This window comes from Somniosus microcephalus, chromosome 5 (assembly GCF_052327205.1).
Source record: "Somniosus microcephalus isolate GS21.2 chromosome 5, FLI_Smic_1.0, whole genome shotgun sequence".
Classification (NCBI taxonomy): Eukaryota; Metazoa; Chordata; class Chondrichthyes; order Squaliformes; family Somniosidae; genus Somniosus; species Somniosus microcephalus.
In genome coordinates, this window is record NC_140991.1 from 286,882,752 (window position 1) to 286,906,912 (window position 24,161).

General features: G+C 46.0%; 1 protein-coding gene across 6 annotated transcripts in view; it reads left to right on the plus strand.

Annotated features, from left to right (window-relative positions):
* Nucleotides 1–24,161, plus strand: part of plekhg4b (pleckstrin homology domain containing, family G (with RhoGef domain) member 4B) — a 320,410-nt gene that overhangs the window by 203,404 nt on the left and 92,845 nt on the right. For all 6 annotated transcript variants that reach the window (XM_085989108.1, XM_085989111.1, XM_085989113.1 and 3 more), the window contains one exon: nucleotides 11,355–11,552. In XM_085989108.1, the coding sequence (XP_085845234.1) occupies nucleotides 11,355–11,552 (198 nt within the window). The remainder of the gene's footprint in view (nucleotides 1–11,354; nucleotides 11,553–24,161) is intronic.

Below are 24,161 nucleotides of genomic sequence, written 5' to 3' on the forward strand. Positions count from 1 at the left end.
GCCTTTATCTCAAGGGGGTTGGATTACCAAGAAGAGGAAGTGATGCTTCAGTTGTTTAGGGCCTTGGTTAGCCTCCATCTGGAGCACTGCATTCAGTTTTGAGCACTGCACCTCAAGAAGGATATATTGGCCTTGGAGGGGGTGCAGTGTAGGTGCACCAGAATGATACCGGGGCTAAAAGGGTTAAATTATGAGGACAGGTTGCATAAACTTGGCTTGTATTCCCTTGAGTATAGAAGACTAATGGGTGATCTAATCAAGGTGTTTAAGATGATTAAAGGATCTGATATGGTAGATAAAAAGAAACTATTTCCTCTGGTGGGAGAATCAAGAACAAGGGGATATAATCTTAAAATTAGAGCTAGGCCATTCAGGGGTGATGTCAGGACGCACTTGTTCCACACAAAGGGTAGTTGAAATCTGGAACTCTTCCCCCCCCCCCCCCCCCCCCGCCCCCCAAAAGGCTGTGGATGCTGGGAGTCAATTGGAGCTTACAAGACTGAGAGCAATAGATTTTACTTAGGTAATGGTATCAAGAGGTGTGGAGCAAAGGTGGGAAAATGTTGTTGAGGTCCAAATCGGCCATGGTCTAATTGAATGGTGGAGCAGACTCGAGGGGTGAAATGGCCTACTCCTCTTCCTACGTTGCTATAATTATCTAAGGAAAAGTGAATAATTTACCATGAGTTTATGCTCAACTAATGATATTAAGAAGACTTGCACCTCATCACTAGTCTCAGAAATGTCCCAAAGTGCTTCATAATGAACTACTAATAAAATACAGTGATGTGGACAGTCATTGTCATTTTGCCCATGAGAAGGCCCATGAACAATGAGATGAATGACCAGCAGATCCAGTTTTTTTGGAGCTGTTGGTTGAGGAAGGAATATAGGCCCGGGCACCGAGAGATCTCCCTCCTTTTCTTTGAATAGCACCACATGCTCTTTAGTGCTTTCCTGATCCATCGGAAAAGACAGACGTAGCATTCATTTAACAAAATGGTATTTCTAAAAATGCAGAGATGTCGCTGTTTCTTTACAAGTGAGATCAGGGATTAATCTTCCTTACAGTACAAGCACAGGTCAGCATTGTTACTTCGCCTGTCCAACCAAGTATAATTTAAGATGAGAAAGATTTGGTGTTAGGACTGTTGGCAAGAATATGTTTGCCTTCTCTGCAGAGCTTCAAGAACATTAGTGTTAAATTATCATGAATAGTGTGTCACTATAATTAATTATAGTGATTAGATGTAATTTGTATGTGTAAAGCAAGTTTATTAGAACAAATATGTTGTGCTGTTGGGACTATGGAAATGGCATCTGTAGAGTGCAGTCAGTCAGGGCTGAATAATGTCGGGTGTAATGTTAGATGGATCTCCTAGAGCTTTGATAGATTGCCTTGTGGGTTAGGGAGATTTTTTTAACTCATAGATGAATGTGGAACTCATTACCACAAGGAGCAGTTGAGGCGAATAGCATAGAGGAATTTCAGGGGAAGCTAGAGAAACATATGAGGGAGAAAGGAATAGGAGGTTAGGCTGATAGGTTTAGATGAAGAGGGGTGGGAGGAGGCTCGTGTGGAGCATAAACATCGGCATGGACCCATGGGGACAAATGGCCTGTTTCTGTGCTGTACATTCTATGCAATTCTATGAAAAGTATTCCCATCAGATGGGAAAGGAAGTGTGAAGGAATGAACCTGGGCACCTATGGTGTCCTGTGTTAGTACCCCATTGTGCTATCCTGGTACTGTTTAAAATTCAAAGCTAGCTTACCAAAACGACTGCAGAGAGCTCACTGTCTGCTCAGTCCCATTCCTGTTTTGGCTGGAGCCAAGTGAGCAGTTTAGTGGTGTGGGAATGTGAGTGGCCTGTGGGAATGTAATCTGAGGAGAGATTAATCCATGATGAAAAGTGTGGGGTACTAAAAGTGTTCTCTGTCTTCTTGGAATCTTTCAACCTTCAGGTTGACTAAGTTGCAAAAAGTCCACATTGTACATACGAAGAATGGGCTTGAGTGGGCCAAATGGCTGTCTGTCACTTGATGGATTTCCCCACAATTTCCTCCCTATCTCTATCCTCTCCTGGATGCACAGATGCAGGCTAGGTTATGGTTCCATGGGAGCCAACGTTCCTGCTAAACCTCATCCAAGAGATCATACTTCAACTGTGAGTCCAGATGATGAGTAATAACATTGTGGCCAACTCAGTTGTGGACTTGCTCAATGTCCACTTTACAGTGGGGTCACTGGATAACCATCCCCTCCCTAGTGTGAGGATGCTAAGGCCACTTGTAGCAACCCCCAGCAATTCCCCAACTGAGATCTCAGCACAGAGCGGGGTTGAACCTGCGGCCATCTTGGGCTAAGAGGTTCAGTATTACACCAAATTATGTAATTACCAATTGAGCCAGTAGGACAGACTGTTTTTCTTGTGTTCTGCTTGCTTCCACTTCTGTAAGTTTTCCCGTCTCTGCCAAAGCCTCAGCCCATCTGCTGCTGAAACCCTCATCCTCAATTTTGTTACTTCCACACTCAAATATTCCAATGCTCTTCTAGCCGGCCTTACATCTTCCACCCTCCATAAGCTTGAGCTCATCCAAAACTCTGCTGCCCGTATTCTAACCCACAACAAGTCCCGTTCACCCTTCACCCCTGTACTCACTGACCTGCAGAAGCTCCTGGTCCGGCAATGCCTTGATTTTAAAATTCTCATCTGCATGTTCAAATCCATTCATGGCCTCACCCCTTCCTATCTCTGTAACCTGCTCCAGCCCTGCAACCCTACGAGAACTCTGCGTTCCTCCAACTCTGGCCTCTTGTGCATCCCCCTTTAGCGGTCATGCCTTCAGCTTAACACCTCATTCAAAAGATGGCACCACTGACAGTGCAGCACTCCCTCAGTACTGCACTGGAGTGACAGCCTAGACTTTGTGCTCAAGTCCCTGGAGCCGGGTTTGAGCCCACAACCTTCCATCTCGGGGACAAAGACAGGAATTAGTAAATACAGGAGAAAAAAAGCATTGGGCTTGAAAGTGTGATTACATTTCCACTAAAACAGAGCGAGGCACGGTACAGTTTAGTACAGAATAGAACCTGCCAGCAATTATATAAAGAACATTTAATTCATGTATGTAACTATGATATTCATCTGAATGGCACTCTGGGAAAGCTGAAAGAGCGGTGCAGCAAGTATATCCAAGAGAACCGCTCCCTTGGTGACTGAGCCAGTTAATGGTGGCTGCAGGAGCCTTTAATTGCTCCTGGAAAAAAAGAAAACAAAAACACCCTTCTTCTCTCCACAATATGAATTCATTTAATCCCTTTCCTCTTACCAACAGTGTGCCTCTCCCACCAGTTTTTATCAGAAAGAATAGCAGCCAGGCTCCAGGATTCTTTTTCAGGATGCCAGTGTGTTGGCACAGGCTCGCACATGCCATGCCAGCGGGTCTGTGGGCCTAAAGTTCAACAACATTCATAATCTGTGTCCCGGAGGAATTGCTCTCGGGTAGAAACCATTGTTTTGTTAAAACTTGGGGAGATTCACACTGCTGCAAAAGTTCGAATCTTGCGATTAAAATCAGTGTTGTTTAAAACTGTGTTTGAGATATGATCAGCTTATTGATCAAAGGTTTAAAAAAAAGGCTATTACAGTCAAGTTAAGGTGGTTAATAAGAAAATTACATAAATAGTATACGTCTGCCAAGCTCTTTCCAGTGTGTTTGTTGTCTGTATTTTTAATTAGTGATTCACCTTTATGTTTGACATTGTGGTATTCAGTGTAAGACTGTACAGAGTGTTTGATATATTGCAGTTGCTAAAGTCCTGGAATAAGAATTGATGAACATGAACCAGAAGAAGAAAGAAAGAGCAAAGAAGTTTGCATTTATATAGCACCTTTCATGTCCTCAGGATGTCCCAAAGTACTTTACAGCCAATGAAGTACTTGTGAAGTGTAGTCACTGTTACATAGGCAAATGTGGCAGCCAATTTGTGCACAGCAACGTCCCACAAACATCAATACGATAAATGGTGGTGTTGGTTGAGGGATGAATGTTTTGCGGGACACCAGGTGAACTCCCCTGCTTCTTTCCCAATGCTGCCATGGGATCTTTAGCGTCCACCCAAACAGATGGACAAGGCCCTGGTTTAATGCCTCATTCAAAGATGGCACCTCTGACAAGGTAGCACTTCCTTAGTACTGCATAGAACTACATAGAAATTACAAAACAGAGACAGGGCATTCGGCCCAACCACTCCACACGAGCAGTAGTCGTAATCCCATGTGCCCGCCCTGTTCAAACCACTCGGAGAAACTGTCTTTAACTCCTACTCTCTGTTTCTCTCCTAATGATATTTTAATCCAATTTGCTGTGTGCTTGGGAACTCCATAAGTAAACTTCAAATCTACATCCTTCTACATAATGGGAAGCCTCAAGAGAACCATTAAAGTCAGATACAAATGGAACTGATACAAGTTTGATACATGCTTTTCTTGTTACACAAGAATTTTTTGTACGTGTAAAATCCACCATATCATGCACCTTATATTGCAGAATCTCTTCAATTAAGAGGTCAGGGTTGCTGTTAGTGACATTGCTATAATTTAAGGATGTATGATTGCTCCCTCATCATTTTCTGCTTGAAGTTTTAGGGAAATTACTTGAATCAGTTTCTGCCTTATACTTATGTTGCTATTATACCTCAGAGTTGCTTTTTTCTGAGTAATTTTCTTTTCAGTTAAACACCATCCTCAATTCACATAGTCAGTGTCGCCTTAACAATATTTCCCGATGCTTTACCTGAAACACTGCTTTACTTGCTGTACTTCTGTTGCTTGCTACTTGCTGAGTTACATAGAATTGCATAGAAGTTACAGCGCAGAAACAAGCCATTCGGCCCAACTGGTCTGTGCCGGTGTTTATGATCCACACAAGTCTCCTCCCACATGTTGTGTCGGTACCTTTCTACCTAGACACAATTTAGGACTCAGAACTCAGAGATTCAAACATGAAGTGCTTTATTGGAAGGAAAGGAAGTTCTGGAAAGTTCCGAACAAAGAGAGCTAAACTTAACAGAGAACACCCAACCATTTATCTCCTGTGACAGCGCCACCACAGGTGGGAGGAGAACACACAATAGAACACACAATACATAACATTTCCTCCCCTCTTAAATGGAAGGTCCACAGTATTCCTCAACAGGTAAGTTACTTTCAATGCACTCAACGAACCTAGGGTAGAGGTAGACTGCCTCAAACCCTGACTTTACCCTGGGGTTTATTCTGCCCCTGTCTTGTGGGTAAGTCACTAAGCCTACAGATCCAAGCGTCTTGGAGGCTGCCGCTCTCTGACAGGATACCGGCGGTCATCGCTGGCTTCCACAGCAGTAGGCATTGACACAGGCCTGGATGGAGAAGGTGCCTGTGTCAGTCGAAAGTCAGGAGTTTGCACAGGTGGAACAGTCTCTTTGACTTCCTGTGTTGGAGAAGAGCACTGTGGCAAAGGATGCTGGTTTGCGGTATCATCCGGAAACAGTTCAGACCAACCAGCCATTGGAGCCTCTGTGGCTGTCTCTGCTCCTAGCAACAGTTGATCTGTATGTCTTCTCCAGACGACATCCTCAGCAGTCTCAACCGTGTAAGACACAGGGCCCGTCTGCGCGATCACCGTAGCAGGAACCCATTTCGGTCCAGTGTTGTAGTTTCGAGCTAGGACGTGCTCTCCAGGGGGAAACCGTCTCTCCTTGGCTCTTTTCTCTCTCTTTTCAACTTGAGCTTGTTGTTGACAATGGACAACCTGTTCTGCCCTTGGAGGTTTGAGTGAGTCAAAACTTGTCCGCAGCTACCTCTTCATCATGAGCGAAGCGGGGGAAGTTTTGGTTGTGGCATGCGGCTCGTTCCTGTAGGACAACAGGAAGCTGTTCAGACGTTGGTGGATTGAGCCCTGACCTTGGGATGCCTTCAAGGCGTGCTTCAAAGTTTGCACAAACCTTTCTGCCTGGCCGTTAGTAGAGGGATGATAGGGCGCAGACCTGATGTGTTGGACACCATTCACATGCAGGAAGGTTGCAAACTCTTGTGATACAAATTGTGGACCGTTGTCACTTACGAGTTGTTCCGGTGAGCCATAACGGCTGGACATCTCACCAAGTTTCTCAATTGTTTTCTCTGCTGTGGTAGACCTCATCACAGCGACCTCCGGCCACTTGCTACGAGTGTCCACAACCACCATAAACATCTTCTCTTCGAAAGGACCGACGAAGTCCACATGTACTCGCTGCCACACTTCTGCAGGCCAATCCCAGGGGTGTAGGGTTGCCAGCTGTGGAACATTCCGGACCCTTTGACATGTGGAACATGTTTTGGCTTTCTCCTCAATATTCCCATCGAGACCTGGCCACCAGAAGTAGCTTCTTGCCATTTCCTTCATCCAAACCATCCCACTGTTGCCTGTATGAAGTTGTTGCAGTATAGGTTCCCTCAGAGGTGGCGGAATGATGAGACGGCGTCCCCAAAGAAGACAACCTGCCTGAACGGAGAGCTCATTTCTTTTTGAAACGTAAGGTTTCAAACTAGGAGAATCTCCTATAGCTCTCCCTCGAATGACATCGTCCATTACCTCAGACAGGACTGGATCGTTGCGGGTGTACCTTCGCACCTGAACTGCAGTGACAGGTGCTCCCTCCACTTGTCTAAAGTAGAAGATGTCTATCTGACGAGGCTCTGGGGGAGTAACAGGCAAGGGTAGCTTCGAGAGACCGTCTGCGTTGCCGTGCAAGTCTGATTTGCGATATTTGATGTCGTATGTGTGTCCTGACAACAGTAAAGCCCACCTTTGCATCCTGCTTGCAGCGAGAGACGGAATTCCGGTGTGGGGCCCGAAGATTGAAGTCAATGGACGGTGGTCCGTCAGGAGTGTGAACCTTCTCCCAAACAGGTACTGATGAAATTTTCGAATTCCAAAAACGATTCCCAAGGCCTCGCGCTCGATCTGCGCATAGTTACTCTCGGCCTTGTTCAAGGTGCGTGATGCGAAGGCGATAGGTTTCTCTTCACCCGAAGGCATGATGTGGGATATGACTGCTCCCTCACCATATGGTGATGCATCACATGCTAACTGCACGGGTAGCTTTGGGTCGAAGTGTGTCAGGACCTCCGACTTCAGCAATGCTTTCTTTGCTTGGGCGAAAGCTTCGTTGCACAGTTCAGTCCATTTCCATGTTTTGCCTTGACATAGCAACTGATGTAATGGCTTCAGTAATGTTGCTAAGTCTGGAATAAACTTCCCATAGTAGTTAAGTAGCCCCAGAAATGAACGTAACTGGCTCACATTCTGGGGTGCTGGGGCCTCCACAATCGCCTTGACCTTTGACGGCGCCTTATGCAGGCCAGTAGCGTCAATCGCATGCCCCAGGTACTCAACTGAAGACAGAAAGAATTCACATTTGTCTTTACGAACTCTGAGTCCGTACTCTTTCAGTCGTTGTAGTGTCGCATCCAAGTTCAGAAGATGATCCTCCTCATTTGTCCCAGTGACAAGGATGTCGTCCAGGTAGCACTGGACTCCTGGCAGTCCACTCAAAATCTGATCCATTGCCCTTTGGAATAGAGCAGGGGCCGACGTAATTCCAAACGGAAGGCGGCAGTACCTGTATAGCCCCTTGTGTGTCACAATTGTCAGCAGCTCCTTTGATTTGTCATCGACATGCATTTGTAGATAAGCCTGGCATAAGTCTATTTTGCTGAACTTTTGCCCTCCGGCCAGGCCCGTAAAAAGATCCTCAATGAGGGGAAGAGGGTACTGTTCCGCAGACAGCACCGGGTTAATAGTCACTTTAAAATCCCCGCAGATTCGAACAGATCCATCCTTTTTCAGGACAGGAACAATGGGTGTGGCCCATTTGCTCACACTCACAGGCTCCAGGACTCCATTCCCGACTAAGGCCTCCAAGTTAGCCTCAACTTTTGGCCTAATTGCATAGGGTACAGGTTGGGCTTTGTGAAACTTCGGCTTGCTGTCAGGTTTAATGTCCAGTCTCACACTGATCTTTTTCATGCTCCCAAGTTCCCCATTGAAGAGTTCTGCATGTTTGTTTAACACTGCAGTCAGACCTGACTCCCCTTTTGACATCATGCGGACTGCAGGCCAGTCCAGCGTGATTTTCTCTAGCCACGCACGTCCCAGTAGCGATGGGTAATTTCCCTTTACCACACATAGTGGCAGTTTTGCAGTCTGTCCATTCAATTTAACTGTCACCTCAATGACGCCTCTCATGGCCACAGGTTCGCCGGTATACGTCTTTAGCACAATGTTTGTTGGCTGAAGGGTAAGATGCTTTAGCATTTTGTTGTAGACTGTGTCTGAAACAAGGGACACAGCCGCGCCTGTGTCCACCTCCACCGCACTGATTGTCCCTCCACCAGTGGTGACACCCAGTAGCCATTTGAATCACCTGCAACCGTCAGTATGTGCACCTCTTCCTCCTCAGAGGCGTCGCTCCCCTCTGTTTTGCTTGTTCCATCATACTGCACTGAATGAACACTCTTTTTCCTCTCTTGTCCAAATACAGACATTTTGCTTCCATGCTTCCCAGCTCTGTCTGTTCTTTTTTTACCCCTACAGGCGCGTTCAATGTGACCCTTTTTGCCACAATTTCGGCATTCCAGCTCCGTACACCAGCAGTCATTAGCGTGATGGCCCGTTTTCCGCGCACCTTTAGGCTCAGACGACACCTTGTGAACTCTCCCTGTTGAACTCAACTGGTGAGCCTCCTTTTCCGCCATCTCCATGGAGACACTAACTTCAATGGCCTTTTCAAGAGTAAGGTTGTCCTCAGTAAGAAGGCGCTTCTGTGTGGCTGCATTTTGCAGACCACACACAAGTCTGTCTCTAATGGTGTCATTCAGCACCTCCTTGAACTGGCAGTGTTCCGACAACCTTTTTAAAGCAGCAATAAACACCGTCACTGATTCCCCCTCCTCTTGATTCCATTTGTGAAATCTAAATCTCTCAGCAATAACCAGAGGTTTTGGTGAAAAATGTGCTCCAAGAATTTCCACTAGTTGCTTATATGTTTTAGTTCCTGGCTTATCTGGCTGCACGAGGCTGCAAAGTAAATTGAATGTCTTCGGCACGATTACACTCAAAAAGGTAGGCACGACATTTTCATTTGCCACCGCATTCGCCAATACAAAATAGTCAAAACGTTCCATATATGCGCTCCATTGCTCCACATTTTCATCAAAATCACCGATGTTTCCTAATATAGTAGCCATCTCACGTTTCAAATTAAATTTTCTGTTTACTCACTGCACCCGTAACGTACGCAGATTCATCTGCTCCTCGTTGCCACTTGTTGTGTCGGTACCTTTCTACCTAGACACAATTTAGGACTCAGAACTCAGAGATTCAAACATGAAGTGCTTTATTGGAAGGAAAGGAAGTTCTGGAAAGTTCCGAACAAAGAGAGCTAAACTTAACAGAGAACACCCAACCATTTATCTCCTGTGACAGCGCCACCACAGGTGGGAGGAGAACACACAATAGAACACACGATACACAACACCACACTACTTCATCTCACCCTATTAGCATATCCTTCTACTCCTTTCTCCCTCATGTACTTATCTAGTTTCCCCTTAAATGCATCTATGCTATTTGCCTCAACTACTCCTTGTGGTAGCGAGTTCCACATTCTCACCACTCTCTGGGCAAAGGATTTCTCCTGAATCCCTTATTGGATTTATTAGCGACTGTTTTATATTTATGACCCTTAGTTTTGGACTCCCCCCACAAGTGGAAACATCTTCTCTACCTCTACCCTTTCGAACCCCTTCATGATTTTAAAAACCTCTATTATGTCACCCCTTAGCCTGGAGCCCCAGCTCCAATAAATGTTGTTACCTCAGATCTATTCCTTTCAACTTTGTCCTTATGCTCCCAACACTTTAACAAATAAACGTGTTGAAATGGGGCCACGGCATGCCCGTTTGATGGGCGCAAAATGGCATAAAGGTTACCAATTTTGGAAGAAATCGAGGCTGATGATTGGTCAGGCCATTATTGAGGCCTGGTGGTCGCCTAAAACAGGTGGCACTTTAAGGACCTCTCGTTTGGCAGCTGAGCACCTGTAAAAACTGACCACAGCACGCACGACGGCGCTGAGGTAATTAGCAAACCAACTTCTAAAAAACGCGTGAAACGGATGTTAAGCCCCCCGATTCACATGTGCAATGAGCCTCACGGCAATTGTAGGCACACACCTTAGACACTTACTGAGCAGCCCGAACCAATGTGGTGGAGATTGTACTTCAGGCGCAAAATGAGCACACGCATGCCACCCGCCATATTGAACCCTTAGACGGCCATTTTGCGTCTGCCCAACAGTCGCAGAGCCATCCAATTTCTAGGTCATTTAGTCATGTAATAGATAACCACTCTGAATATAACCAACCAGAGCTGGCAACCCTTCTGCCGATGGTAATGTCCGAATGTAAAGAACCCAAAGACTTGACAATACTGAAGACCCACATTGTGAGTTGCTCTTAGAAATCCGTAAACCCTACAGGGCAAAATTTGCTCCCTTTAACTGAGGACTCTGTCCTCCTATGGGCTTTGATTCAGAGAGAAGGTAGCAGATAAACAGGCTGTGATCCCAATTTGAATGTTGCCCCTCGTTTAGGGCACCTGATATGAAGATAAAAATGTCGCGATGGGCTTGTGACTCCCGGCTCAATGTTGCATGCTAGGGTGTCGGCTGTGGCTCAGTGGGTAGTAACCTTGCCTCTTGAGTCAGAAGGTCGTGGGATCGCGTCCCAGTGACTTGAGTACATAATCTAGGCTGACACGCACGGTGCCAGTACTGAGGGAGTGCTGCACTGTCGAAGGTGTCATCTTTTGGATCAGATGTTAAACCGGGGGCCACATCTGCCCTCTCAGGTGGACATAAAAGATCCCATGGCACTATTTTGAAGAAGAGCAGGGGAGTTCTCCCTGATGTTTATATGTTGCCAATATTTATCCTTCCGCCAACATCACTAAAACAGATGGTCTGGTCCTTATCATATTGCTGTTTGTGGGAGCTTTCTGTGTGAAAATTAACTGCCACGTTTCCTACATTACAACAGTGACTACACTTCAAAAGTACTTCATTGGCCATAATGCGCTTTGGGATGTCTCGAGCTCCTGAAAAGCACTATATAAATGCAAGTCTTTCTTTCTTTCTTATTTTTCTCCCAAATTAGAACATTTTTAAAATGGTCGCTTCACTTTGAGTTCAGAACACGTTCCAAAAATGTTGCTGCGCACGGATTGGCAGACTGGCTCACTCCCGTTTCTGTTTCTCCCTCTCATAGGACTCGGAGTCCCTCGACACCTACATACAGAACACGCTTTCCGCTCTGTATCCCCCGTTCGAAGCCACTGCGGCCACTGTCCTGTGGCAGCTGTTCCATGTGGTGGAGAAGTCATATCGAGGGGATGGACTCCGCTGTCTGATCGATTTCCTGGTTCCAGCCAAGAGAATCCTGCAGTGCATCCAGCGGGACACATGTGTAAGTAAAGGCTCACCACAGGAAACGAGGGTGTTCATTTTTGGTGGCTAAGGGAACACAGGGCTAATGCGACAAGAATCTTGTGGAACTATACAGCACTTTTAGTCTGGCTAGAATAAAGTGGATTTTGTTAGCGGAGTCTTGTTAAACCCAGAACCAGTCATGTGTGATAGTGAAAAGTAATATTTAAGCAGGTCTCAGATTTCATGCAGCTACCTTCAGAGTTCGTGTCTCCGGGCAAATTGTTTTCTTGCTAAGGGGAAAAACCTTGAGGGCTTGCTGAACAGAGATAATGGTTTTACTGAGGTGCAGACCAGTATGCAGAGCCAAAAGATGGAAGTTAGCGTTCTCTCTATTTTGGCACAGTTGGTAGCACTCTCACCTGTGAGTCAGAAGGTCATGGGTTCAAGTCCCACTCCAAGGACTTTGAGCAGAAAATCTAGGCTGACATCCTGTGCAGTACTGAGGGAGTGCTGCACTGTCGGAGGTTCTGTTTTTTGGATGAGACATTAAACCTCTGAGGTGGACGTATAAGATCCCCATGGCACTATTTGAAGAAGAGCAGGGGAGTTATCTCTGGTGTCCTAACCAATATTTATCCTTCAACTGACATCACTAAAACAGATTATCTGGTCATTATCACATTGCTGTTTGTGGGGGCTTGCTGTGCGCAAATTGGCTGCAGCGTTTCCTAGATTACAACAGCGACTGCTGGGACATCCTGAGACCGTGACAGGTGCTATATAACTGCAAGTCCTTTCTTTCTTCCTACTTGACTGCTTGCTATATTAATTAACTATAAAAAAAACACTTAAAAGGGGGAGGGGCGCAACAATACGTCTGCCTCTGACTAATGTAGTTCTGCTGCTTTCAAAAGTTTGGCAGCAGTCCTGAGCACGCAGTGGGATTGTTTGAGCTGGAAGCGGAGAATCACGTGGAAAACAAAAACTTTTTAAGGTGCTTTCCAAGATAAGGCATGAACAAATGAAAGGAGGAGTCTGTATGGAAACTTCTCAGCACTGAGCGGCACTGAGGGAGGGAACTAGAAGCTTCGGAAATAAAAACAGAAAATGCTGGAAGCACTCAGAGGTCAGGCAGCAACTGGGGAGAGCGAACAACGGAGTAAAATTTTCAGGTCTTTATCTTCCCTGTGTCTACATTCGCTATCCGGGATGGAAGATTGTAGAAAGGGAATGGAAGAATAATAAATCAGTCCAAACCAAAGGGCTCATTTGACATAATCCAGCCTCCGCAGAGTAGTCAACACTGAGGCGATCCATCAGAATGTCCTGGAAGGTCCACTGTCAACGTGAATTATTAAGCATAAAACCTTGCTTGGCAGGAGTGCGGAGTAAGCAGTGATCAGCTGGAGCAATCAAAAAGAAAGAAAGACTTGCATTTATACAGCGCCTTTCACGTCCTCAGGACGTCCCAGAGTGCTTTACAGCCAATGAAGTGTAGGCGCTGTTGTATTGAAGGAAACGCGGCAGCCAATTTGCGCACAGCAAGCCCCCACAAACAGCAATGTTGTAATGACCGTAATGATAACAGATAATGACCTGTTTTTAGTGTTGTTGGTTGTGACTGGCCAGGACACCGGGGAGAACACCCCTGCTCTTCTTTGAATAGTGCCGTGGGATCCTCTATGTCCACATGAGAGGGCAGATGTTGCCTTGGTTTAAGATCTCATCCGAAAGATAGCACCTCCGACAGTGCAACGCTGGAGCGTCAGCCTCGATTTTTGTGCTCAAGTCTCTGAAGTGGGACTTGAACCCACAACCGTCTGACTCAGAGGAACGAGGGTTACCAACTGAGCCAATGGCTGATGTTCAAAAGCTGCATTTTATTTTTGCAGGAAAGTTTTAACCGATCCCACCTGCTGAGTTGCATTTTCTGATTGCACCAGCGGGTTCACTTCTGAAGAGCTGCACGGTTTTGGAGAAAACTCGACCCAGCATTTGATCTTGGGCTGTGATTTCACCAGCCTCCCACAGGAGAGAGGACCAGCACATCCTCTGCTAACAATTCACACCCCAAGCCTTTGCTCAGAGATGTTGAGGAATACATTTTTTTGAAGGGAACCGCAGTGAGCTGGTTGTAAAATTAAATGAATGGCAGGAAGATTTAGCTTTCCACTGACTGATTTTACATGATAAAATAGAGTAGTAAGTAGAATGGGCTAATTGTGCAATCCTGATTATCACACAGATTGGCCGACCCTTTGAAATACACTGACTGCGGCCTTTCTTCTCCGGAGTTAATAGGTGAAGACAACTATCTAAGTCGCTTGGTAAATGAATAGTGCGTATGACCAGAAGGTTCCCTGCTCTTTTTTTGCTCTTTGATTTTTCTCCCTCACCAGTTTGCTCCCTTCCCCCACCCGAAGGTTTTGACTCCTGGCTGGGGCAATGTTTCTACGAGCACCGATACTTCGACCAAAAAGGGTCACTATTCACGAGCGATCCTTGAGCAACTGGCAGGCTATTTGATTATGGAGGGCATCACAGCCGAGCCCAATCTTTCCCTCACCTGATGCCCGCGCACTCGCACATGGCGTTGCTGCATTGAGATCAGGATTGGAACCCTTCACCAACCGGAGTCTCGGACTCCTTTTTGGATTGTGTTCTTCAGGGAACATTCATGTTTTATGCAGCTATTCTACATATAAAAAGAAAAACAAGTAAAAACTTATATACTGTCTTTCACGACCTCAGGATGTCCCAAAGCGCTTTACAGCCAATGATGTACTTTTGCAGTGTAGTAACTATTCTAATGTAGGAAATGTGGCAGTCAATTTGTGCACAGCAAGCAATGTGATAATGACCAGATAATCTGTTTTAGTGGTGTTGGTTGAGAGATAAATATTGGCCAGGACACCTGGGAGAACTCCCCTGCTCTTCTTCGAAATAGTGCCATGGGATCTTTTATGCCATCTGAGAGAGCAGACGGGGCCTCGGTTTAACAAGACGGCACCTCCGAAAGTGCTTTGCTCCCTCAGTACTGCACTGAAGTGTCAGCCTGGATTATGTGCTCAAATCTCTGGGCTGGGGCTTGAACCTTCTGACATAGGTATATATCAATATTTATTATAGATATATATTGACACAGGCATATATTAACACATGAATGTCATGCAAAGACAAACAAACCGAATCAGTTGGTGCAGTAAAACTGGAACAGTAGTGATTGGGAATTTTGTCCCAGATAATTCAAGCACTCACTCCCACAAGCTCAGAACTGCTTGCCAAACTTTTAAAAGTTTTATCCTGCGGAGATTGAGAGCTTTCAACGTGTTTCCATGGCATCCTTAACATGACTTGTAAAGGATTTGTAACGGTTAAGTCATGTCTAACTAACCAAGCTAGTTGAACTTTTTGAGGAGGTAACTAACGTGGTAGATAAGTGAGTGTCTATGGATTTTTTTTAGATGGATTTCCAGAAGGCATTCGATAAAGTTCCACATAAGAGATTGTTAACAAATATGAGAGCACATGGAATTGGAGACATCCTATGGACACGAGTAGGGAATTGGTTAGGAGGCAGGAGACAGAGAGTAGGGATAATGGGTATGTACTCAAGTTGGCAGAATGTGACTAGTGGAGATCCCCAGGGATCTGTACGGAGGCCTCAGCTTTTCACTATATATTTATAAATGGCTTGGATGAAGGAATAGAGAGCCATATATCCAAGTTTGCTGACGAGAACAAGTTAGTAGTGTAGATGGGAGCAGTAAGTTGCAAGGGGACATTGAGAGATTAAGTGAGTGGGCAAAACTGTGACAGATGGAATTCAATGTGCTGAAAGTGTGAGGTCATTCACTTTGGATCTAAGAAAGATAGATCACTATTTTTTAAATGGCAAGAAGCTAGGAACTCTGGAGGAGCAGAGAGATTTAGGGGTACAAGTATAGAAATCACTAAAAGCTAGTGGACAGGTACAAAAAATAATTAAAAAGGCTAATGGAATGTTGGCCTTTATCTCGAGGGGTCTGGAATACAAAGGGGTGGAAGTTATGTTACAGCTGTACAGAGCTCTGGTTAGACCACATTTAGAGTTCTGCATTCAGTTCTGGGCACCGCACCTCAGGCAGGGTATGTTGGCCTTGGAGGTGATGTAGTGCAGATTCACCAGAATGATACCAGGGCTAAAAGGGTTAAATTATGAGGAAAGGTTGTGTAGACTAGGTTTATATTCCCTTGAGTATAGATGATTAAGAGATGATCCAATTGAGGTGTTTAAGATGATTAAAGGAGTTGATCGGGTAGATAGAGAGGAACTATTTCCTCTGGTGGGGGGAGTCCAGAACAAGGGGGCATAACCTTAAAATTAGAGCTAAGCCGTTCAGAGGAGAGGTCAGCACTTCTTTACACAAAGGGTAGTGGAAATCTGTCACTCTCTTCCCCCAAAAAGCTGCTGAGGCTAGGGGTCAATTGAAAATTTCAAAACTAAGATTGCTAGACTTTTCTTAGGTAGGGCTATTAAGGGTTACGGGTAGATGGTGTTACGCTACAGATCAGCCATGATCTAATTGAATTGCAGAACAGGCTTGAGGAGCCTACTCCTGTTCCTATGACTGGAAAAGCTCTGTGTTGTAGCCTTGAATTTTGTAGTGTTAATGGGGAGTCGAGTTTCACTTGTATTGCCTGGAATTAACGGGGTGGTAACAGCCTTAAAGTTGGGTCGGAAGCCTTGCCTCCCCACTAACCCCAACAATGTGGCCAGCTCCATTTTACATAGAATTATATAGAAGTTACAGCATGGAAACAGGCCATTCGGCCCAACACTATGCCAGTGTCCATGCGCCACACGAACCTCCTCCCACCCCTCTTCATCTAACCCTATCGGCATAACCTATTCTTTTCTCCCTCATGGGCTTATCTAGCTTCCCCTTAAATGCATCTATGCTATTCGCCTCAACTACTCCCTGTGGTAGCGAGTTCCACATTCTCACCACTGAGTAAAGAAGTTTCTTCTGAATTCCCTATTGGATTTATTAGTGACTATCTTATATTGATGGCCCCTAGTTTTGGATTCCCTACAAGTGGAAACATCTTCTCTACGTCTACCCTATCGAAACCATTCATAATTTTAAAGACTTCTATCAGGTCACCCCTCAGCCTTCTCTTTTCTAGAGAAAAGAGCCCCAGCCTGTTCCGTCTTTCCTGATAGTTCTAACCTCTGAGTTCTGGTATCATACTTGTAAATCTTTTTTGCACTTTCTTCAGTGCCTCTATTCTTTTTGTAATATGGAGACCAGAACTGTGCACTTTACTCCAAGTGTGGTCTGACCAAAGTTCTATATACGTTAAACATAACTTCTATGCTTTTCAATTCTATGCCTCATTTTTGAAATTCCAATTTTTAAAGGGGCCTACCATTGACTGTCCAAAGCGTCTGTCTGTCTAAGGCAGTATGCTCCTTTTAAGATGTGAAATCAGAGTCCTAGGACCCCCATTTTCAATCTTGGTTAGAAATGGTCAGAGCAGGCGCTGCACAATGCAATCATTTACATGCCCGATAGAGGAGAAGAAGCCCAGCCAATATAAGGTTACATTTATTTTTGTGGGTCCTGGAGGAACAGGTGCTGGAATGGGGCTGAATGGCCTACTACTGTTCCTTTGTTAGGCAGACAGACAAACGAGGACTCCTCACTGTAGGCATGGTGAGCAACGTAACCCACCATAAACGTGTGGGTACATTACCATTATCTACCCGATGCCCACATGTTACCTCACCCCAGGCGGCGGTGCGAGGCTTTAGCAGCAGCTGCTGGCGCAGTTTCAAAGTGACGTAGGCCACTCGCAGGTTTTCAAACCCACTGTTGGCCTTAACGGAATGTGGGCGAGTGGTACATGTGGGCCACTGTCCCAAGACCCGGGCAGGAAGCCCAATGGAGTACAAATGCACCCACAGACTCCGCAGTACTGGGGCAGCATCTCCATGAGCCTTTGAGAAAATGAGCGATTGATGTTGTAAAAGTGGCTACTGGCAGTGACCAACTGATGGCAATCTAAAGATTTCTTTGAATGATGTGTTGTCTCTCAAAAGATTGGAGCTTTGATCTCTGAGGAAGGAGCTAGAGGGTTATGTGCTCGTAAATTACTGGCCGCAGCTAAGCACTGGTATCGCACGCACTTCGAAACAGCCTCAAATGTCTGTTCAACCATTCAAGTAAGTCTAGAGAGAGAGTGCAGTCACAGCCTGACTCCCTGCCCTGTTGAGCGAGCACTGATGTGGATGAAACAGCGCAGATGTTCAACATGGGAAGATCTCGGGTCGAGCTGGATGCTTTACCATCGCACGCAATTGTAAATCCCCATGCTGCTCACTCCTCATTCCACTGCCAAACCGTCATCTGCAGACTTGGGCTGTTAAAGGCAGAATTCAGCATTTTGTTTCTAAAGCGCTCGCTATTCTATAAGGCGTGATACACCCTTGGGGGAAGGGAAGGAGATGGACCTTGTCTCTTTACAGTTGGCCACCATTCTGTTCGCTAGGTTTGTTGATGGTGTCGTTAAATTAGAGTTTAGTGGGGCAGATCGTAAGGCTGAAGTAGTATCTTTACAGAAGGACAGGTGTTTTCACTCAGCAAACATTCTCATTAACCCCCCTGGCTTTCAAACAACTGCTTATGACACACAGTTCCTGTAGAGAACTGTGATGCCCTTCTGTGGCTGTGTTAACATTCTTCACCATTATAATATAGCCCAATACACGGACTTAGAGCTCTTTGAGCTCCAGGTCTGTTAGCGTACCAGAATTGTCATTTAATGAACCAAAAGGATCAGGAAAAGCCATGTTCTCAGGCCTGATAAGAATCCCTGGTGCAAAAAGGATCACAATGAACTTTTTTTCTGCAGTATGCACATGCCCTGTTCTAAACTAAGGCCATTGCCAAATGCCGAGCTTGCTTCAGGTGCTGTGACTGACGCTATCACTTCTTGGGATCGTGCACCGAAACTTTGTGAAAGGAGGTAGAATTCTGGGTCAGTGTATGTGCCGAGGATTGATGGCCTAATTGTCAAAGTCACAGCCTTTCATCTCTGGCAATCTCCGTTTAAATCCAATCTCATGCTGTTGGCTGTAAGCTTTCATTAAAAGGCTTGTTACTGGGCCCTAAGTGACATGGGTTGCTGGCAGAGTCTGTAATCAGGTGATTCGATGGCCTGAAAGTGGACTGATCTGGAGGCGATAAACACTGAGCAGGATCCCGGGGCTGTTTAAGGTTGTGATGGAAGCTAACAGTGGAATGTTGAGTTCTTCAGAATTAAAGGAATCATTGGCTAATTAGCATGTAACAAGGATCATAAAAAGGGACGAATTACTTTTGAAATGTAGTCACTGATTTTCTATAGGGAAACAAGGCAGCCAATTTGTGCACTGCAAGGTCCCCCAGACTGTAAATGAGATGTTGGATGAGGGATAAATTTCAGTCAGGACTCTGGCCTTCTTTGAATGGCGCCGTGGGTTCTTTTTCATCCACCTGAATCAACAAACAGGACCTCAGTTTAACATCCCTCAACCCACCCAAACATCAACATCTCTAACAGTGCAGCACTCCGTCAGTACTGCCCCTCCGACAGTGCAACACTTCCTCAGTACTCCACGGAGGTATCAGCCTAGTCTCTGGATTAGGGCTTGAACCCATGACCTTGTGACTCAGAGGCTACCACTCGGCCAAGACTGACATTCATTTAATTTACGTGGAATTTTACAGCACTTAAACTGGTCTAACTGGTGTTAATGCTCCACATGAGCCTCCTCCCACCTTACTTCATCTCGCTCTATTAACAACTGTGTATGTGAGCGACTGAGCATATATACACAGGGACATTATTGTTAATTAGGATAGTGATTTTGACCTATCAACTAACTTTATCCAGGGCTCATATTAGGAAATATATGGCACAACATCTTACATTTAGAATCTTTAACATAGCAAAAGTTTCCAAGGCTGGAAATAAGTGGGAGTAGGAGGGAAATAAAGGGAAGGATGCAAAGGCACTTTGGAAGAGGTGCGTTTTAAGTAGCCTTTTAAAGGTTGGGAGAGATGTAGCAAGATGAAGAGGCTTAGGAAGGCAAGTGTGGGGCAAGATGGCTGAAGGCACTGGCATCAATCATAGAGTAGGGAGGGGGAGTGCACACTAGGCCAGAGTAAGGACAGTGAGGATGTTTGCTTATTTTACACCACTACTGCTGCCAGTAACCCCTAGATTCTCTGAGTAAATTAAAGCAGACTACACAAAACTTTGGTTTTGGTGAAATTGTAAGCTAGGCTGCGTTTAGTATTAGAATGCAGCACCGTCTGCGGTGTCAAATAAAACCACCGCTGTCAGAGTCAGTGGCTGCTGGAGGGTTGAACTCCCATACAGGCTTGAGATGCCCCTCACGTGCTGGCCTTTACATCCCATTTCAGCCACTGGAGAAGGTTAGAGCCACAACTTCAAAATTGCATGCGTGCAAACCTGTGCACATAGACCTTGGGCTGGATTTTCTCAGCCCCGAGGAGGCGGGTATGGAGGCGGGACTGCCAGGAAAGTTGCAGAATTTGGGGGCGGGTGGCAAACCCGCCCCACAACCCGCCTTCGTGCCCTTTTGCCAGGAGGCGGGAAGCCGTCCTGCCCCGGGTCCCGTCTGCTTGGAGGCGGGAAGGGATTAAAGCCTATTAACAGGCAGAAAATAGGATTATCCCCACTTTTCGTCCTGAAGTGCGGGCTTCCCGACCTGAGGGAACCATGCTGGGGTATAGGAGGTGAGTAGGGGGTCTGCGGGAGTCGGAGGGGTCTGAAAGTGCGATATAGAGGTGAGTGATGGGTGGTAAGTATGTGAGGTGAGTGTAAAGTGTTAGAAAATGTTAACTTACCTTTGTTTCTACCTACAGCCTTCAGCCGCTGTGGAGCCGGAGTCCCCGACATCTCCATTGTAGAGATCACAGACTGGCTGTTGCATCCTCCGATCCAACAGCCAGCTGATTTCTGCAAAGTAGAAAGGTTTGATGAGTCCTGAACACAGAATGTCAGTGTTTGACAGCTTCACAGAGCTTTCAAATGATGACATTTCTTCATCTCAAAAGTTCTTGACAGATGACACATCATAATTGGCCTGCTGAGCTTGCCGGGCGGGCTTAACAAGGTCAAACAGGGGAAAATCCCGCTGGTTGGCCAGAAGCTGATGGAAGCAGGACTGAAACCCGACAAGTGGGAATCCTGCCTCCAAAAGCTTCCCATTCAGAAAATCCAGCCCAGTGTCTCCGGCCCTCTATCCACATGGAATCCACCCCACAGTCTAAACTGGGTGCACTGGGAGTCAAGGTCATTATTGTTTGTCCATATACGTGCACCACAATGACATTTGGTAACTGCCACTGAGGGAGCATACGCTGTCGGAGGTGCCATCTTCTCGGTGAGACGTTAAACCAATGCCCCGTCTGCCATCTCAGTAAAAGTAAAAGACTCCATGGGGGAAAAATTCGGTATCGCCCCATTTGAGGCGCCATTATTGGCGGTGCGCAAAGTTTAGCGCCTGCCGCTAATTATCACCTCCGACAGCAAACTTGGCTTTTATCGCCCCTGGAGGTGATTGGAGCGCTAAATCAGGCGCTACACACCTCTACTTAAGGTGCTAAGGCTGAGGAGTGAAGCGCTACTCAGAGGGCGGGCGAAGCTCATGTGATGTCAGTCAGCAATGGAACACAGACACAATGGCGCCGGTCAGTTCTTAAAGGGGAGGGTTGATCTTGCTCTCCATCCACATCCTGCTCATTGCAGCCTTGAATCTCGGCCTGGAGAGACTTGTACATCAAATCTGCTGGAAAGAACAATGGAGAGGCCATGGGAAAGAGCTCAGAGTGCAGCCCCCACAGTCTCTTCTAAATCGATACAAGGAAGGGCAAATCAAAGTGAACCTGCAAAATGCTGCTCAGTACCCAAAACTCCTTTACACAGCGTTGAATCTCTCCAGAAGTCTCTCTCTCTCTCAGAATGCGTGGTGCAAAAATGTCACCAACAAAAAAAAGCAGGAAGTGGTCGCCTTTAAATAGCGCTCCCCCAGTCCCTTCCCGACTGCAAAACGCTCCCCTCAACCTGTCGTTGCTAGCGGCAGGCAGTAAGGCAGGGGGCGCCACTCAATATCCGGTCCGGGGCGCTACCGGGGCATTGCGCACTCGACTGACGTCACGATCTGCTGGCGCAGGAGATCATGGCGGTAGTGTTTAGCGCCGCTGCAAAATGTCTAGTTAATTTCACAAGAGGCGCAGATATCGCCGCGCCCGGGCGCTAGTTGCTTTGCGCCCCACTTGGCACCCTCTTAAGGCGATAACGGGAGGCGCAAACAACTGAATTTTTCCCCCCATGGTTCTGTTTCGAAGAAGAGTTCACACTGATGACCTGGGCAACTATAATACAGGTTATCTGGTCATTATTTCATTGCTGTTTTTGGGACCTTGCTGTATGCAAATTAGCTACTGTGTTTCCCTACATTACAACAGCAACTACACTTCAAAAAGTACTTCACTGGCTGTCGTGCAAGGTGTTATACAAATGCAAGTTCTTTCTTTGTGAGCTGCTGGTACACACAACGGTGATCTATTCCAATGCTCTCCAGGCCGGCCTCCCACAATGCACCCTCCATAATCGTGAATTCATCCAAAACTCTGCTGCCCATATCCGAACTTGTACCAAGTCCCGTTCACCCATCACCCCTGTGCTCGCTGACCTACATTGGGTCCCAGCCTGGCAAAGCCTCGATTTTAATAGCCTTTTCATTGTTTAAAAACCCCTCTATGGACCTGCCCCTCCGTATCTCTGTAACCTCCTCCAACTTACAACCCTCCGAGATCTCTGCACTCCTCCAATTCTGGCCTCTTGCGTAGCCCCGATTTCTTTCACTCCACTTTTGGCGACCGTGCCTTCAGCTGCCGAGGCCCTAAGCTCTGGAATTCCCTCCCTAAACCTCTCCGCCTCTCTACCTCTCACTCCTTCTTTAAGACGCTCCTTAAAACCTACCTCTTTGACCAAGCTTTTGTCCTAATATCTCCTTATGTGGTTCGGTGTCAAATCTTGTTTGATCACGCTCCTGTGAAACACCTTGGGACGTTTTACTATGTTAAAGGCGCTATATAAATACAAGTTGTTGTTTGATACTTGATGCACTGCACCCAGAACAACTTGCCTCTCCTGCACGCGCTAATGTGTTTGCAGTTTTATTCTGACACTGTTGAGTAGCATTCATCCCAAACATTCTAGCATTAAAACACGGCTGTAATAAAATCTCCGCCACACATATGATAATCAGAATCCTTTCAGGGATAAATATTAACTGATGTGAAAACAGATAAGACAGATGAACAATGGTAACATTCCACCTAATGGCCTCTTTACATTACAATCTCATCTTTGGCAGCAGCCCAGCGTGTAAAGTAAATGAGGCAGCAAGACAAGGTAAAGGGCAATGCAAGAGCAGAACGTCTGCTTTGATGAAAATTGTAAACAATGCAATGTTTTATGTCTGAGTGAAAATAAAGCTTCCGTTAGGTGCCGAGAAGGTCCATTTCTATCTGCTTCACGGGGCAGAAAGCCTAGACGACCAACCCAACAATGAAAGCTGTCAACGAGTGATTCAGCATTCCAACTCCTGCCTTTTTCATTCCCTCCTTTCTTCGTGCCATTGTCACTGGACTGGAACACTTCATTGTTCCACACTAGGCTTTTGTGAGCTTGAAAATCGGTTGAAACTCTTAGAATTTGACAGGTTGTTTTAACCTACTTGTGGTTGGCTTAGTTTCACGTGAACCGTTAATCACTTCAGGTAGTCTCGGAGGAGTTTGCCCATTTACTAAACATTTCCCATCGGTGGGCACACAGCTGGGAAAAGAACCATTGTGGGTCTTAGATTCCCATGACTGGAGACCACAGGGGTTGTTGGATAAAAAATCAGGATCAAACATTTCCCTCCTGGTAAGTTTGTTATTTCAGAAAACAAGGAAGTAGGTTATCAAAGGGAGGGCAGATTCTTAGTGGGGCAGTAATTTGTCAGGTGAAATGTAGATGTTTGTAAATGCCATAACTTCTCAAACACGCTTCCGACCGTCCCACCTCCTCCTCAATATCTAGGCGACAGCAGATAATTCCATGTGGAGTAAACTCCAGTGTTTTAGGGAGTCCAAAAACACAAGTTGCCAATAAATTCTGAAAAGCTGCTGACAGGATTTTCGAAATCGGCACATCCAGAAACTCGGTTAACTGAAATTTGAAGGTGTTGCCCGTGCCTCGGTGTTAGGCTCACTCTGGCCTCTGAGTCAGAAGGTCGTGGGTTCAAGTCCAGTTCCAGAGACGTTAAGCAGATAATCTAGGCTGAGTACTGAGGGAGTGCTGCACTGTCAGAGTTGTCGTCTTTCAGATGAGACGTTAAACCGAGGCCCCGTCTGCCTTCTGGGGTGGATATAAAAAATCCCGTGGCACTATTGGAAGAAGAGCAGCGGAATTTGCTTGGCCAATGTTTATCCCTCACACATCGTCACTAAAACCGATTACCTGGTCGTCATCTCATTGCTGTTTGCGGGTCCTTGCTTTGCGCAAATTGGCTGCCGCCTTTCCTATATTCCTACATTTC